This window comes from Sipha flava, unplaced genomic scaffold (assembly GCF_003268045.1).
Source record: "Sipha flava isolate LNK unplaced genomic scaffold, YSA_version1 115_pilon_pilon, whole genome shotgun sequence".
NCBI classification, from domain to species: domain Eukaryota; kingdom Metazoa; phylum Arthropoda; class Insecta; order Hemiptera; family Aphididae; genus Sipha; species Sipha flava.
The window spans coordinates 473,242-492,214 of NW_020271739.1; the positions used below are offsets into that span (position 1 = coordinate 473,242).

Consider the following 18,973-nt stretch of genomic DNA (forward strand, 5'->3'; position numbering starts at 1 on the left):
AAACGTGAACGAAACGTCCCGATCAGATTTGATAATAATATTATGTACTGGTATAAATATATATACGCTACACACGGTGGGTTGAACTATGCATACTTGGCTATGTGTGCAGATGTCAAACTATGAACGCATGAACAATCTTAATATTCATTTTGGTAGCTGGATTTTTGAATTGTTCATCTAATATTTACCATGTTTCGTAGGAAGTATTCAAATAATTTAGTGACGAAAATAACCGTTACCTTATGAAACTGTAGTTCCAGCGAACGAGTCATTTAATTTTCCCAGACAGGATCCGGTAACCGCGAGGATATAAAAATCCTAAAAGCCTGCACGAACGAGGCGTAGCAAACGTTATTATTGAGCATACAGCATCTAAAAATAATGTCACCTCCGACGCGAATCCGTACTGTATTACAGTCCTACGCAAATTAGTAATGACCAGAGTGCATTAAATCCATGCGATACCATTAACGTGGGTTAAGCTGGTTAAGGTGCGAATGTTACGCGCAGACATTTTTAATGGAACGAGACGTATTTAATATTAAATTAAAACGAAACCCTTATCGCATCTCCACCGTAATATAATTGTGTTTTGTACGGGTGTTCTTGGGAAATCAGTTTTTTCACCGGTTACGTGGAATTACCACGCGAAATCATAACGCGACAAATAGTGGTTTGAGGACGCACCCACCCACATCCTCCCGACCAACAATAAGAATCGAGCATATAAAATACGAGTAATACGTGTGTCCGACTCGAGATAACTTTTAACCGTTCGCTAAACGTACGGTGATTTTTACCGTCCCTTATTGATCATTTCGTATGCGGTGCGCGGTATCTCGACATCAATGGGGTGCATTTTTCGGGTCCGCGCGCGTGCCTGTGATCCTCGTAGGGATCGGGTCGGCGGCGCGCGATAAGACCTAGTGGGAAGGCAAAAGCGTCCGCTTTTACCCGACGACACCGGCGCGTGAATCGGCTGCACACGATTACTACTATAGTTCGTGATTGATCGGGGATAATGTACGCGGTTCAATGTGTCGTTGTCACACCGTAAGACCATGCAACCAACTGATCCGCGACCCTTACTGAACTTTGCCTTTGGGCGGTGTGGAGTGTGTGTGGCGAGGTGGAAATCCAGGGTACATCCGCTGGAGGACTCTGCTGGAGACGCTTGTTAACAATCAAAAGAAAGCTGATTGACAGTACGTGATTATATGTGCGCGCGTGTGTGTCGGTTACGAGTTTGTGTGCATTGCGACGAGGCGGCTGTCGCCACACCGCTACACGCCGCCGCGCGGTATTGATTAAACGCGCGCTTTTATACATTCGCTCCGGCTTATTTGCTTTTCGGTAACGGTCGGGTTCGGCCGGGATTCGCCGCGTCGCAAATTTGACCGCAATATAATATATATACTTGTACGAGTGTTATATTGAGCTGTGTGGTGTGTGTGTGTGTGTGTCACTTCCACGACCATAAAGGGGGTAGGGGTGCTATAGAGCATTTAGTTTACAGATTCGCAATTTAGATTTTATGTCGAAATTGTCATGCGTATTTGTGGCCACATTTGTGTTTTCTATATTTTCATTCGTACACTTGTTTTTTTTTTTTTTTTTTGCGTTATTACATATTAACTGAGATTCAACACCTGAATACGAAAATATCATATCTCACTTAACGTCGCTTACACAGGTCGTGTGTATCGTAAAAAGTACGAAATTATATGATTTATGCGAGTTCTCAAATACCGCCAGTACAATAGTTTTTAAAAACTTTTTTCTTAAAGACTAAACACAGATATACATTTGGACATAAATTTTGATCAACGGGTAAGTTTGGGGAATAATAGCACTTTGTATTCGCGTTACGGTAAATTTTACTCCTACTGAAGTTGTACGTTGTACGTGAATATTTTTTCAAGTACCTAATCGACGAAATTTATTGTCTTAGTTTTAGAAGATTACTCATTAATGCACCGACAGTAAAATAACGTTTTTTTTTTATCTATACGTCTGAAATCACTTGGGTGCAAAGCTATCCTTTCGTTTCACGGCTATATTTAATTAAAACAACATATTAAGCAAACTCTAAAATAGCACCTCTACTTGCGCCACTGAACTTTGTGCGTGTGCAAAGTTCTATAGAGGTTTTTGTAAAACACGATAAATACAAATGCGACGACTCATCCCCACGTCCGTATGTACACGTCCTCGTATTATTATATTACGTCGGGGTCGAGTCATTTCTGCGGCTGACGGGACAGCGGAGTGGGACAATAGAGAACGTGACATGCACAACCAATGTCATGTTTTGTCGGCATACGCAAAGTACAAAACACATATTATTATAATAATAATAATAGTAATAATTATAAAAACTATGTATACGTAAGCACACGTGTACTTACATGCTGTTGTGGTGAGAAAAGTAGAAAAGGAAGTTAGATAGTGATAGGGAGAGAGAGGATATCCATTACATAATACACAATTAATTACATCAATCTATACTTGTTTCCACGGTGTAATAATTCGTATGTTGTATAATACATCGTGAACGTTTTGTGATTCCGCATGATTGGCAAACGTGATACGAGGGATCTATGTTTCGCACGTGGGGCTTAACCCTGCGCCGAAATCAATAGATATTTTTTGCAATAAATTATAACTCGAATGGTTTACTTTTTTTATTTTCATTAACAATACAATAGGCAAATAATAAAATCATAATGCGCGAGATTAAACGCAGTCTTATCCAACGTCATTAATCGAATGTTTAGCATACGTGGATTTCAATAACCGAATTCAAACAGTCTATAATATGTCATATCGATATACCTCCGGTAATAATAGTAGTTTTTGTGCACGAACACGCTGAGGTTATTTGGAATTCGGTTGAAAAATAATAGGTTTCGGAATACATATTTATTTTTATCTGTATTCAGTGCTATTTGATTTTGAAAATTAATTAAAACATTAAAATTCATAATAGATATATTACAGAAGTATAGATATCAAATGGATTTTTTGGAATGTTCGTTTACGCATCGTTATACAAAAAAAATGAAAATAAAACATATAATTTGCGTGCTAACATTTTATTTTATATTTATATAATTGTGAGTATACGAGTACGCATTTAAATTTGCCTGTAAAATAAATGAATAACTATTACGAATTCATAGAGTTCATCAAAAACAATTTATATTTATTGAAAAAAAAAATATTACAATATTGATGTAAGTCAACATTTTTCAGTCAAACATCACTTCTTTGATCACACATTGTAGTACCCACTGCTTGTTTAAAAAAAAAATTTACTCATTAACAAAATCGATAGGTAATGTACTCATAAACGTAGGGTGTATTCATTCTTAAGTTGTCATTATTTATTAATCATTATAAAATAAACCAAGAAACCGTATAATGTTATATAATTGTGTGTTTAAGATGTTTTAAATCTTTGCTTGGTCGATTTTAATAGTGTCTGTTCAACATCAAATAAGTGATTACAAATTTCTTAAGTTTTTTTGATTAATAATAGCCGTTACTTGGTTTAGTATTGCATCTGTGAAATGTAGTTATCAAAGACAAAAAAAATTAACTTAACACGTTTTCCTACTCGTATATTAAATGTATATATGTTCCGTGTAATAGAATACCAATTAAACTAGAAGCTTTTTAAAACTAAAAACTATAAACTTAATTACTTTTGAGAAATGTTATTTAATTAATAAACATCAAACGGCCAAAACACATTGATACCGATGGCTAATGTATTATTATAGTCTGTTAACTTTTAGTAGCCGCGTGTAAATTGATTAAAAATGTAAAATCGATTTTAGCGTTATACGTACTTGTAAAACATGAACTACAGATTACTCCGTTTCGTTCATATTGTACACATTAATCCTCGAAAGTTGTCTATACAAAAATTATCTTTTAAAAAGTTATTTTTTTAAATCATAAACAAAAACATAAAACAAAATATGAATAAAATATTTCATTAAAAATATACATTTTTACGGGAGGCTGATCAAAAATTCATATTATAAAAATATGAAATCGCATACATGATTTGCATTTTATCATAGCCATTTATGTGTTGTGAAAGTCTGATAATTTTGTATATTTTCATAATTGCAAAAGTTGACGAGACATATTTTATTCAAATGCAATTGAATTGTTTTAGATTTTCAAAAATTAGAAAGAGAAGCAAGAATATGCAGAAAGTTACAGCACCCAAATATAGGTAAGTTATTTTTACCATGAATAACCAATTTGTTTTGTATATTGCATTTGAAAAAAACCATGATTAACAAACATTTCAAAGTTTTAATAATTCTCTATAGAAAACAATATATTGTAATATGTTATATTATAACATATTACAATATATTATGTTGACGTTGTAAAAATGTAACTGGTCACAAAAAAAAATATCCCAAACTATAAATCTGAGCAGTTACTTTTGAAGTTTGATAATTCTTTAAAATTAATATATTCACGAAGAGTTATATAATAGTAAACGTAATGTTTAACTGTATCTCGAAAAACATATAAACACTTGACATTAATCTATGTTTGTCGACGGAAGTAATAAAATTATTATTTTTTTTGTACCAAATATTTGGTTTTTCATTTCAGTAAGTGAAACTGAGTTTTTAAAATACCATTATAGATTTTTTGTATACTGAATATTTATTTTTATTATATAATCTAGTTAGTTGATCATTTAAATATATATATATGGTACATGTATTTTAAGATGCGCATTATTTTTTTTTTTTTACCATCACCTAAATGATATGTTAATTTATTTTTATATCTTATGTCAATACTTCAACTAATATAATAAATATATGATAAACATTTTTTAAATATTTAGGTTTATAGATCTATTATATTTTATCTACATATATAGATGGATTAAAAAAAAATTATTCAAATATATAATTGTTATAAAAATTTGTTTTAGTTTGATTTATAAAAGTATATGAAATATACAAAAACATTTAATATTGAAACTAAGAAAAAAATGCATTAAACATTTAGGTAGAGTGTGTTGTTATATGGATGTGCCCATCAGGAAAAGTGAAGAGACAATTTAGAAGAAATGGAAATGTGGACCTGGAGAAAAATTAATAAAACATCGTGGGTTGAAAGAAAAACAAATGAACAAGTATTAAAAGATGTAAAAAAAAAATGATATAATGAGATATATATATAGAGATATTATATATATAAAGATATTATAGAGATGTTTTAAAGAAGGAAATTAAATTAATAGAGAACTTTTTCAAACATAACTCATTTGTAAAGAATATTTTCTAAGGATAGGTCATGGGGAAAAGATCAAGTGGACTTCCAATAATATCATATTTCGAAGATCTCAAATAACTCGTGAATGTAACATCCTATTCACAGTTGAAAAATGTGGTAAACGACAAAAACATATGACTATCACGATAAGGTATAGTCTTTAAATGATGATGAAGAAAGTATAAAAATGATTACACTTAATTTTGTATAATGTATTATACTGATTTGAATACATTCACATTTTCAAATATAACATAAGCTATTTTTTATGACATATTATGAAAGGACAACCTAAAATGATTTTATGTTCCATTGAAAAAAAAATTGTTAACGTAACTCATCTACTAAAAATATAAACTAGTAAATAATCTAAAACATATATATGAGTCTTTTTGAGGCATCATAAACAATGGCTGAATGCTGTTAATAATATCTTTTCATCTTAATTGTTTTAATTAAATGGTGTTATTATTGTAAAAATAATTGTACCTATGTAAAAAACTACAGGGTACGACCCTGGACTTTATTACATTTTATACATTATCATTGAAGTGCATATTGTTGTTTATTATATAGGATATTTATTTTTTATAGTCCGATTACACGACAGCATCCAAGAGGAACTGTTCCACTACCTTGTGTTCGACCTGTAAGTACAACTTTTCGTACAGTATTTGTATACAAATCATGTCATAAGCACAGGTACACATATTCTCCCTACCCGTCTCTTTCTCTCTCATTCTCTCTCTTTTTCTCTCTTTCTCTCTCTCTTTACATTGCATAAAGAGCACATGCAGAGCCTTGGGGTCTATGTATAAATAGTATAAGAAGTGGATTCGGCCAAGAAATATATTACGTACACAGACACACAGACCTATTGTATGGATTGGCAAAGAACATCGTTGTAAGGAAATAACGAACAATTATATAATCTTAAACAATGTAGGTGGATAATTAGGTGATTATTGTCATCATAAAAATACAGTTGAAATTTTAATATATTGAATTTACGATTTTTGTTCACCCCTGTGCGCCCTAAATACATGAGCGCGTGCATCAATTGTTGTTTGAATTCGAAAATATCGCATAACTACTATTGTCGTCGCGGCGGTGTTATTTTAATTTCCTATAGAACATGCCAAGTATTAATGATGCCAATTTTTAAATTTTCATCCAACCGGTGGACGAGCAGTGTACACACTGTGCAACATAAAATATATAAATCCATGCGTATGAAAGCTTACACGTTTATTACTACTACCACTTTACTATCGTGACGACGCCCATATTAGTTATTATCAATCAGTGAGAACCGTTAAATTATTATTTTTTTTTATACACATCGGTAGTCATTCGCTTTTTATTCTATATAATATAATTTGTAGTTATATGTGGAGCCCAACCCTCCCTCCATAGATTAACGCATAATAAAAGTAAAATATTCCTCGATTTTATACGCACATTGCACTAGACGACTCGTTATACTTTTTATGTGCGTCTAATATCTAATTATTTTTTTATTTTTATTTATTTTTTTTTACGTTAGACAACATTTTTATAGTTTAGACGTTATTAATGTGTATATTTGCGATAAAGAAAAACCGTTAACAAAACTAATTATTGTCTAAGAGGGTTAACGGTCTTTGTTGAAACGTATGTAACGTAATGATGAGCTTAATCATCATTCTTGTTTTTTACAACTTTTATATGGGTCGATGCATTTATTATTATTGGTTCGCAATAGTATTTTATTTTTATTTATGTTGTTTGAACAAGACAGAAAAAAATAACACAAATTACTTAAATAAATAAAATATTTCGTGTTCATGAAAATATATAACCCCACAATATTATAACTATTGTGGAAACAAGAATTACGTAATAACTGTAATGTAATCCGATACAATTTATCTACTACAATTCGACAATAAAATATTTATTAATTAAAACGAATTACATTACACCTGATAATATTAAAAACAAACCATACGAGGTCTGTTCAAAAAGTACCAGGATTTTATTTTTAATAATTACAAAAATGAAGTTACATATTATTTAAAGACATCGCCTTCAAAATACTCTCCTCTAGACGATATGCAGTGGTTCCAGCGATCTTGCCATTTTTCGAAAGTCCTTTGGAACTGTTCTAAAGTTATAGCTTTGAGTTCTGTTGCCGTATTCGCTTTAATTTCCTCTACATCTTGAAATCGTTGTCCTTTAAGCGCAGATTTTAATCTCGGGAAAAGAAAAAAATCGCATGGGGCTAGATCAGGAGAATAGGGAGGGTGCGGGACCACAGGTATTTTTTTTCAGCCAAAAATTCACGAATTGACAAAGCTGAATGTGCTGGCGCATTGTCGTGATGAAGAAACCAGGTTCCACTTCGCCATTTTTCTGGGCGCTTTTTGCGGATTCTTTCTCGCAAACGTATTAATACATCTTTATAGAATACCTGATTGACTATTTGTCCATGGGGCACAAATTCATAATAAACAATACCTTCAATATCAAAAAAAACAATCAGCATTGTCTTGACATTCGATCTCACTTGGCGAGCTTTTTTTGGTCGAGGGGAAAATTTTGTTTTCCACTGAGATGACTGTAACTTTGTTTCTGGATCGTACCCATAAACCCATGTCTCATCCCCTGTGATGATGTTTTTAATGAAATTAATATCAGCAGATCGATTTTTAAGGTCTTTACAAATCGTTAAACGATTTTCCTTTTGTTCCGATGTCAACAACCGCGGAACGAATTTAGCAGCTACCCTTCTCATTTGTAAATTTTCTGTTAAAATTTCATGACAAGATCCAATTGAGATTCCTGCCTCATTTGCTAACTCACGAACAGTTAATCTGCGGTCATTTCGCACTTTTTCGTAAATGTTTGCCACAACATCATCGTTTCTGGATGTCGACGGTCTTCCCGTACGTGGATCATCTTCAGTTGACTGTCGACCATCCTTGAAACGTTTAAACCACTCGAAAATAACGGAGCGACTTAAAGAATCGTCCCCAAAAGCAGTTTTAATCATTGTGTACGTTTCAGTTGCATTTTTACCAAGTTTCAAGCAAAACTTGATGCACACACGTTGTTCGTTAATTTCAGACATGACGAAAACGGAGATCGAAACAAACTGACTAGATTTAACCACGTATAATATTAAACTGAGATAAGATAGCGACTTCGGGTTTTGTTCAAAATATTATCTAATACGTTGGGAATATATCTATTTATAATTTAAAACGTTATCATGTATAGATTAGCCTCAATAACATTTGTCCTGGTACTTTTTGAACAGACCTCGTATTATACGCATAATTGATTATAATTATAATTATATAAGTTGATTTAAATTATTGTATGAGTATAAGTACGCACTATATGTAATAAATATTAATAAATATCCATAAAATGATGGAGAAAAAATGATATTAGAATTACATTAAAAACATATATTATACATCATATATTTCGGACAGTTTCTAAAATAATTTAACCATAAATTAAATAAATAATTTTTAATTTCTGTTATTATTTTTAGTTTCTCGAAAACGAGTAAATGTATACATAAAACCTTCTTTGAATTACGAGAAATTGAAATAAACAAGGGTGTTGTTCAAACAAGGGCGTTTCCCCCAAAGGCTATGTTCATCTTCGGAACACGAACAATGTGTTTTTCTGTTTTCGATTTTTCAACGGAGTTACCGAATAGTAACGCAATATTTATAGATCGTACTCAGTAAAGCGAGAAATCTTACAAAAACATTATGAATAGTCATCATGTTTACCCTAAAACACAATAGTTAGTAAATAATTTCACCGACGTTATTGTTTGAAACCTTTACTGTTGATTGCGTAACCGAATTGAATTTCTGCAATATAGAAATTTGTATTAATTATTAAATATTATTATTTTTTTCCCCGTAGCGTAACTGGTGGCGAATTATTCGAAGACATCGTGGCCAGAGAGTTCTACAGCGAAGCAGATGCGTCACATTGCATCCAACAGATACTGGAAAGCGTAAACCACTGCCACACAAACGGAGTTGTGCACAGGGATTTAAAAGTGAGATACTTTTTCCTACCTATTCATTATTTATGAAAATCTCGTCCTCTTTACAACAACTGTGCATTGTTGTAATCTATTTTTTCGCCGGCGGTGTGAAAACGAAGGACCTCGTGGGGAGACGTTGCCCGTCTAACCATTCTTTTGTACAACCTTTTACCGCAAGACAGACCACAAATGAAAATTATGTTTGCCCCCCCCCCCCCTTGGGTTACACGAATACAATGTCTTTATTTTTCTAAGTTTTCCTTCAAGTTAACGATGAACTCAAAGTTCATAATATTTTTAGTTTTTCCGCCTCAAGCAACATCTCATGTCTGTGTCACGTGGAAAATGGTTCATAATTTATAAGTGACTGCTACTATAATCGTATTAGTTCATAACGTATATGCCATAACGCAAGTGTATACATTTTGATATGATACCGTCGTAACGGATTAAAAGTAATTGCGTTCATAGAATTCCAACAAAAATAATTCACTTCTTATTGATTCCGAAGGTTTTCTTCCTGGCGATCGATATATACGTTTATATATATTTTTTATTTTCTGCATCAAATATTTTTGGTAAATATTCAGGTAGACGGGTAAAATACATACACAGGGTCAAATAAACTTCGAAACATGGTATTTCATAAAACTTTTAGAGATATTTTTTACCACGGAGGAGAACAAGTTTCAAACTCTTTAAATAGTTTGTGCTTTACCGAAAAAAAAAAAATAATATCGAAAAATAAACGACCTCTGGAGCGTCATAATGTAATAAAGTATTATTAGTTAGTTATAAATCATTTACAAAAATGCAATTTGTATCGTACTATACCAAATACCATGTAATAAAATATAGCAGATGTGAATACGTAACGTACCATCTGATACGCGCATACATTTTTCACCTGTTGTGTATCTTTTGTATTGGAACTTACCATTCACCCGACTGCCTAGTGAACGTAAAAACTAACCCAATAGGAATGAATAACCGTTAGAAATTCAATTAATTCAAATAAATTAAATTGCTAAATATTGATAGGAATATTTAAGTAGAAAAGTATCTAAAATTTTAATAAGAAGTCCTATTAATGATTTGGACAATTGTGAATTGAATTTTCTCAGTACCCGTTTATACCGAAGTTCGAAAAAAGCCAGTTACGAAATAATAGTTTAAATATATATTTATGATTTTTAGATATTAAAGATACATAAGTATACCAAAAAGTAATGAATATAAATATTTTATTGAAATTTAAGTTATACACATAATCCTACATTTGTGTGTATTTTTCAAAAACAAATAGTGAATTGATTTAAAAATAATTTAGGTCAAAGGAAAGCAAAAAATAAATAAATAATGCATGAGTATATTTAATAAAAAAATGTTAAAATGTCGATATTATACTTTTGAAAACATTATCAAGAAAAATATTTTAATTTTAGAAAAATGTATTTAAAGGGATGTACCTAATTTTAATATTTATTTTACAAAACCAAATCGTTCTTAGAATATTATTTCTTTAGTATTGGCTTTAAATTACTTAATGTAATTAAAACTTAGATATTGTAGATATTGAATATTATTTTTGACATGAGTATAATCGTGTCAATTGTATACACTCTTTTGCTTATTTAAAATATTAATTGTTTTTTTTTTCGTATATTTACGATCAAATTTTGCATGGAAATTATTTTATTTATCATCATGACGTATATTAACAGAATTTTCGTAATTTAAAAGTTCTTATCAGTTTATAATATAATGTGTTGCCTGCAAGAGAAAAGATTTAATCTACATAATAATTTACTTAAATTAGTTAATAATAGTTTTAGTTTATAAAAGTTGTACGTGTAAAATAAATAACATATTTTAAACACTGCAATTTGATTAAATAATTTATTAAAATAATTTGACTTAACATTTTTTGAATAATATTTAGTATTATTAATGATTATTCATTTTTTGGAAATCTTAAGGCTATACTAAACTGTTAATAAGTTTTATGCGAGTGGGGGACAAAAACGAAGAATATCTCATTTTTTCGTATTCATTCAATATAATTACTCCTTTTAGTTTATTATTTTCTCAAAATAATAACCAAAATTACTTTAAAAGTTTATATAAAATGTATTTTCTTTATTTTTTGCCATACAATTCCTAACAATAGATGGTCATTCTTATCTCTACCCTCCTTGCTGCTCTGTATGAAAACAAATTTTATTCGATTAAACTAATAGTTCAACACATTAAAAATAAAAAAAATAATCAATAGAGTGATTACTATTTTTTCTATGAGTGGTATTTTTAATCACAACGTATTCCAGTTTTCATATATTTTTCTTTGTTCACATTTTTTGTAAGCAATTTTTGAATAATCGTGTTAAGTAAAATATAGATAAAATAAAAATAATAAATAATAACAAAATATTATTTTAATATTATTGAAAAAATATATAACTACTATACCATTTTTAAATATTCAAAGTGTTTAAAAGTATCTGAGTAGCAAAATTGTAATTGAATATCTCCTCTGACTATCAATAATTATGCTACTGTTTACTAGTGCATATAATACGAGTATATAATGCTTCAACTTCCGAGCTTTAGACTTTTATTTTAGTACAAATTTTGCTTTCGCTAACCTAAACGTGTACCAAAATCGCGTTTATGTAAAATTTCATCATTCTATTTTGCCTATTCCCTCCGTAAATCCAATCTTGATCACTACTTAGGCTTCCGCGGATCACTCCGTATTATTAACGCTCCGTACATACGTTTTTGTCTCGAAATTTCTCTAAGTTCTTACCTTTCAACTGATAGAAAAAACGAAAACAACTTAATTTTTATACAGACTATCCCACGCGGATATACTATTATTACATTTTAAAATTTTTCCTAAGGATTATCTCTTTAGGATTTATAGGTGGTGTATGCTCTGTAATAATTATATTTGCAAGGGTTTTTTATAATGCTATCTTATCATTATTGGAACGTATTACATGTTGGACGTAAATAAGTTTTAATAATCAACCTCGTAGATGTTCTTGCAATACGTTCGAACACGCACCTCAAACATTTTTACCTACTACAAGGTGGTGGTTTTATTAGCACGTTACAACTTTCTTTTGAGGCGAAAAAAAAAATAAAAATGTTTTAAGAGTATTTGAAGTACTTCCGGTCGTTCCATCGTTCTCGGTTAACACCAATACAAACAATTGTATTTTGTGCAAAAATATTATGCAAGTTGTTTTCAAATTAATTTGAAAACCAATTTTGTTGTACGCAACTTTGAACTTACAAACGCGTAAAGTTTCCATTGATTAAATCACAAAAAGTCTTTGCTTTTCAAATCCCATGATTTTTCAAGGATTCATTCAAATTTCTCTGTAGAGAGAAAGAAACATAACAAAATAAAAAAACGTTAAAATATGTATGAGTATTAAGAAATATAGTGTTTTTCTTTTTTATTACTTCCTCTTTCTTCGATCTTACCTATTAAATTAAAATTTTGCCATCTGTACCTGTCCTCGCCAATTTCTAAGCTTTAACTGTAATTTCCAATCCTATCCTTTTGATGTCATCCTTCATATGAGATAAAGGATGTACCCATCATAAATTAACAGTCTTCTGTTTTGTACGCGAGCTCTAAACATTATTCGACAAGTATCTACTTTCAAGTATCTACAAGAAATCTACTTTCTTCGAATACCCCGGGCGGAATTAGTTTTTTCATCCTGCGACGGCTGCGCCTTTATGGCTGGAAGCATACATAACAATGATTAGCTTTTTTCATAAGCCATATGAAAATGACGGCTTGACCGAATTTTTTAGTTTTTTGTTTAAAGCGTATAACTAAACAAGACGCAACCTTTTTTCAATTGTTTATAACTCTTACATCATGAAATATAATCGATTTGAAAATATTTAATACTACCCGATTGTAAAATACATATTTTACCGTTATTCGAAAATAATTTTGACTAATATCATAACATACTACTTTTGGCAAATAATAAGCTAATTATATTTAATTAAGCTACAAAAGAAACAAATCATAACGGTCTAAAAGAAAAAAAAAATTTAAATCAAAATTAAAAGGAATACAATAAATGTACCTATGCGATTATAGTATAGTGACTTAATACTTACATAAATGTATTAATATTATTCACCAAATAATAATTTTAATTTATGTTTAGTATATTAATTAAACACAAAAATAAGTGTTTAACGTAGAATTGTTCCGTGTATATACCAAGATGAACAGTTGGTTAGTTACAGTACCGTCGCAAGTTTTTGCGAAGCCCTAGGCCAATGCAGTACAATTTCCATAAACCTAAATATACATAACTATTTTAACTTAACAAATTAAGTTAAGGCCCCGAATTTATTTTAAGTGCATGGCCCTAGGCAATCGACTAAGTTGCTTGCCCGCTAACAACGGCACTGGTTAGTTAAAGGCTATACTCTACCACTTACTGATTTACATAATACTACGTCCACTTTCTCGACGGAATCCCAACAGTAATAATTAAAATACACATAATTACGTACGAAGGTAATTATAATTTTTGTTTATCGTACATTTTATCACTAGCCCATCGTTGCTGGCACACCTCTAGGGTTGAGATAATAAACAAAACAACACCAACATGTCGTTAAACACTATAAATATTTAACCTACTTAAGATACCATGACGAGATAAACACACTACCATATTCCATTTTATATTTGATGAACGTTGTAAATATTGAAGACCGTATTTATTTTCTAGCCGGAAAACTTGTTGTTGGCTAGCAAAGTCAAAGGCGCAGCGGTGAAGTTGGCTGATTTCGGCTTAGCCATTGAGGTTCAGGGGGATCAGCAAGCGTGGTTTGGCAAGTTAACTTTTATTTTATTTTATTTTATTTTTTCATTTCCTCAAAAAATCTCGTTCACAGTATTTTATATTGAAATTCTGCTTTTATATAGGTTTCGCCGGAACTCCTGGCTACCTATCTCCTGAAGTACTGAAGAAAGAACCTTACGGAAAGCCGGTCGACATATGGGCTTGTGGTTTGTTTATAATAGCTATGATGCTGCAATGCAGTTGAGCTCTGTATGTAATTTTGAATTTTTTCACCAGGTGTTATACTCTATATACTGTTGGTTGGATACCCACCGTTCTGGGATGAAGATCAACATAGATTGTACGCCCAAATCAAAGCTGGCGCTTACGATGTAAGTATACAGCAGTATGAGTTACAATACATTGGATAATAACACACCATGAAAATACTATTTGTCAAATATAATAATGTTTAGATTTAATTTACGCTTTAACTCAATTGAATATTTAATATTATCACTTAATACAACAATTATAATTGGACTAGCGTTTATTTTTAACTTTACCATAGAAAAGGATCAATGTTCACACATTTTTAGAAAACTGATATTTCAATATGATTTTTGATGAGACATAATACAAAGTTAAATATCCAAGAAATTCACATTTTATTGGGAAAACATTTTACATTATTTGTATGTAAATATATAATTTTCATTCGATTAATAATAATAAATATTTTAAGTTTTAAAAAAGAAAAAATAACATTTGAAATAAAGGATTATTTTATGTATATTTATATAGTTTTTGAGAGAAATTTTAACTATACTTATCAATTAGTAAGAATGAACTATGAATTACATATACAGTGTGTCCCATAAGTCCCGTATTACCCTTAATATCTTCACGGGAAATTAATATATTTAAAGGCGGTTTTTTTACAATACTTAGTATGGAAATTCTGATTGAATGGCATAAAATTCAATTTTTTTTTTAAAAAGAATTCAAAAATTCAGAAAAAAATTTTTTATGCATTTAAGAATTTTCAATTTTGAAGATAGCTATTTCCTTGAGCATATTTTTTAAACAGTTAAAAAAAATATTAAAATCCAATTTATCCAAGACGGTGCACTAGCACATGATTCAAATACTGTGAAATGTTGGCTGGACGAGCACTTCCTGGGAAAATGGATAGGAACAAGAGGTTCAGTGCTTTGATCACCTAGGTTGCTTGACTTAACACCAATGGAATTTTTTTATGGGATTATTTGAAAAATCTTGTGTATCCGTCGTGTTCATTGCCTGATTTCCGTGACAAAATTGAACAAAATATTCAAAATATTTTACTTGAAACATTAGAAAATGTTAAAACGTTTGGCTCTAAAAGCTTCAGCTCTGTGTTAAAAATAATGGAGGTCACTTCGAATATTTATAAAAAAGAATGTAATGCATTATTTTCGTTTTTATGTAATAAAATCTTTTTTTTTCTATTAACAATTAAGTTTAAAAATATTATATGAATTTTAATTTTAGTGTTTCCTAAAAGACCCACTAATAGTTAGATATTTACAGATTGCCATAAAAAATCAGCATTCCAATTGAGATCGATTAAATCGAGAAATTCGTGTTTTGCTAGGTAACAACTATTATTATAATTATTCAAAAACATAACTTGCTCTAACTTGGCAAGTTTTTTTCAATTTTAATATTTATTTTATTTTGTTGAACTGTTTTAAAAAATATGCTCAAGAAAATGGCTATCTTAAAAATTTAAAATTCTTAAATGCATAAAACATTTTTTTTTTAATTTTTTAATTTTTTTTAAAAAAAAAATTGAATTTTATGCCATTAAATCAGAATTGCCATACTAAGTATTGTAAAAAAAAACCGCCTTTAAATATATTGATTTCCCGAGGAGATATTATGGGTGATACGGGACTTATAGACATACTGTATAGTGCAGTTAATTGTGTAGTTACAAAAAAAAAAAGAATCACAATAAAATGTGCTTACAGAAAATATTAAAATAATAATTAAATAAAAAAAATTGTTAAAATTCACTATATAACAATAACTATAATATGGTGGAGGTACATTATTTTTAGTGGGTGTTATTTTATAACCATTCAGAACGTAAATACCTAAATATGTATTGTGTTATTTCAATGAAACGTTCGTGATACTTCGCTCTCTTGTACATGAAAATGTAATTTGTTTTTTTTACGATTTCGTAGTACCCATCGCCCGAATGGGATACAGTGACGCCAGACGCAAAAAATCTAATTAATCAAATGTTAACTGTGAACCCCGCTAAACGGGTCACAGCATCTGACGCACTCAAACACCCATGGATATGCGTAAGTTTAAACACATTTTTGTATTATTGTTTTCACTGTCATAACTTTTTAATGATAACAATGATCATGTATCCAAAAAGGAGGTAATCAAACCGAGAATAAACCTATTGAGGTACAGGAGACGACCGATTCGTGAGTAGTTTTATCCCTTCCAGATACATCACACAGATTCCGTTAACACGTCGTTCAAATCGTTTTTTCCTTTTTCTTGTGGCATAAAATGTACGGTTATTTTTCATTGAGTTACATTTTATACTTTTAATACATTTAATATATGTTACTCTACGAACTGAGCGGAAAAATAAAACGAAACAAAAACAATTTTTTATTCTTTCAAAAATTTGATAAATACGTACTATTTTGATACTAACAATGCGTACGTCTGCAATCATTATACGAACGTAATAATAATAATAACATGCGTAGAATGTATGTTGCATGCATCTGAATACATGCTACCTGCGATATAATGAAAAACTATAGTTTAGAATTCCATCAAACCATGGTCATTTGTTTGTTTGTTCAAACTTGCGAACCACCGTCGTCGTTCGTCTTGTGACCTATTCGTGTTATTGTTTTATGCCACGTTAATACAATCATAATATCGAACTTCCGATAATCAACTTTTAAGAAAGGCATGTTATCTACTAACGGTACCGCACAATCGTCGTTTATAATAAAAACAATAATGCTATCGCATATATTTCGTGGACAATAAATTTATTGAAACACCCCGTCTCCGCCGTTTCCCATGTGTTTTACGTGTACGCAACGTTGAACGTTACATTATACATGTACATACGTATTATACACACTCACCCACACATAAATATGAATAGGTTCCATTTTGGATTTTTATGAACATTTCGCATGCAAACGTAACATCTCGAGTATATCCATAATGTAATTCTGATGGCCCGTTGTGTTTCAGTATCGTGAGAAAGTTGCTTCGGCTGTACATAGACAGGAAACGGTCGACTGCTTGAAGAAGTTCAACGCCAGACGAAAATTAAAAGTAAACCATACAACATTATTATTATTTATTTTTAAATAGACGAACATACATTAATCTTATATCACGTTAATAAGTCGAGTGCGAATTAAAACAAATTTTGTGTTATTGTTGGCAGGGTGCCATTTTGACGACAATGTTGGCCACAAGGAACTTCTCCAGTAAGTATGATGTACACGGTAAGTGCCTCAGGAACCTCAGACCAATTACGTGTGAATGAATATAGGTGAAGATATGGTTGTTTTTTTTCGTAATTTTTAGAATTGTTTTTTTTTTTTTTATTAGAATACACTGGATATATAATATGTGTACATAAAAAATTGATTTAAAACACAATATAGGTGTTCGTATAATTGGGTAAAGCACTGTATATACGCTATAACATGGCAAAATGGATTCAGTTTATTAAAGGTTTTTGTTTGATATCCATGCAAAAGTAGCCAAACCCCAATTTTATAGGCTAATACATTTATTTACATTATTGTTGTTATTATTATTTATAATTTTTATCCTACAGATTTAACAGGCTGGTATTATTATACCAACGCTGTATTTAACCATATTGTAATTATTGGTACACGAATGCACCAATAGAAAAATAATGTATTACCTTATACCTTTATTTCATCCACTACCCCTTGTATGCTGTGTATGAATATATTATAGGTAGTGCTACATCTAACATTTACGAATAATATCATAATAACCACCCCTTATGTTTTTGTATGAATTTGTCTGAAACATTAAAGCTATACATTTTTACCCCTTATCCTAAAATCCACTGTAGCTGCATGCCGTAGGTTATAATAATTAAGGATAAAAATACACAACATTCCTGAAGAGGTATAAATCATTAAAATTAGTTTCATTTGAATACATTATTATAATAAATAAACGTTACGCGTACTCTTAATGTTCAAAATGTATGAAAAAGCATCAACACAATTTTAATAACGTTTTTATAATTTCGTACAAACTGCTGCAAAATCAATTGAATTAATAATTATTGTTGGTAAATAGCCTTTGAAACTATATCGTTATAGATAACAGCTTGTGAACGAACAACGATTTTAGAATACCTCAATAATTGATTTAATTAAAATACATACTATCAAATTTACTTAAATGGCGGTAGGTTTATGTTTTGTAATATAATAATATTTTACACTTAAATCCAACTTAGATAGCTGCTAGAGTGGCACGAGTGGTCGTATCGTCGATCCGTGAATAACTTTTACGTTAATATTTCGACCCATGGCAAATATAAGTCGTAAAGTCTTAAAATATTTTAAGTCTTCCCCCTCCTTGATCCATTTTATAGTGAGAACAGGATATTGTTAACACGACCAAAATTGAGTCAATTAATAACTGATCGATATATGGTTTCGTATTG

General features: G+C 30.5%; 1 protein-coding gene across 18 annotated transcripts in view; it reads left to right on the forward strand.

Moving 5' to 3' along the window:
• The window catches only part of LOC112691643 (calcium/calmodulin-dependent protein kinase type II alpha chain), a 52,081-nt gene that overhangs the window by 15,127 nt on the left and 17,981 nt on the right, over window positions 1–18,973 (forward strand). For 10 of the 18 annotated variants that reach the window (XM_025565994.1, XM_025566009.1, XM_025566048.1 and 7 more), the window contains exons 3-11: window positions 4,193–4,252; window positions 5,917–5,971; window positions 9,253–9,391; window positions 14,158–14,260; window positions 14,355–14,438; window positions 14,509–14,603; window positions 16,446–16,568; window positions 17,500–17,583; window positions 17,699–17,741. In XM_025565994.1, coding sequence (XP_025421779.1) covers window positions 4,193–4,252; window positions 5,917–5,971; window positions 9,253–9,391; window positions 14,158–14,260; window positions 14,355–14,438; window positions 14,509–14,603; window positions 16,446–16,568; window positions 17,500–17,583; window positions 17,699–17,741 — 786 coding nt within the window. Of the gene's footprint in view, window positions 1–4,192; window positions 4,253–5,916; window positions 5,972–9,252; window positions 9,392–14,157; window positions 14,261–14,354; window positions 14,439–14,508; window positions 14,604–16,445; window positions 16,569–17,499; window positions 17,584–17,698; window positions 17,760–18,973 lie in introns of all 18 variants that reach the window. The other 8 variants (XM_025566002.1, XM_025565985.1, XM_025566016.1 and 5 more) reach the window with 1 other exon arrangement.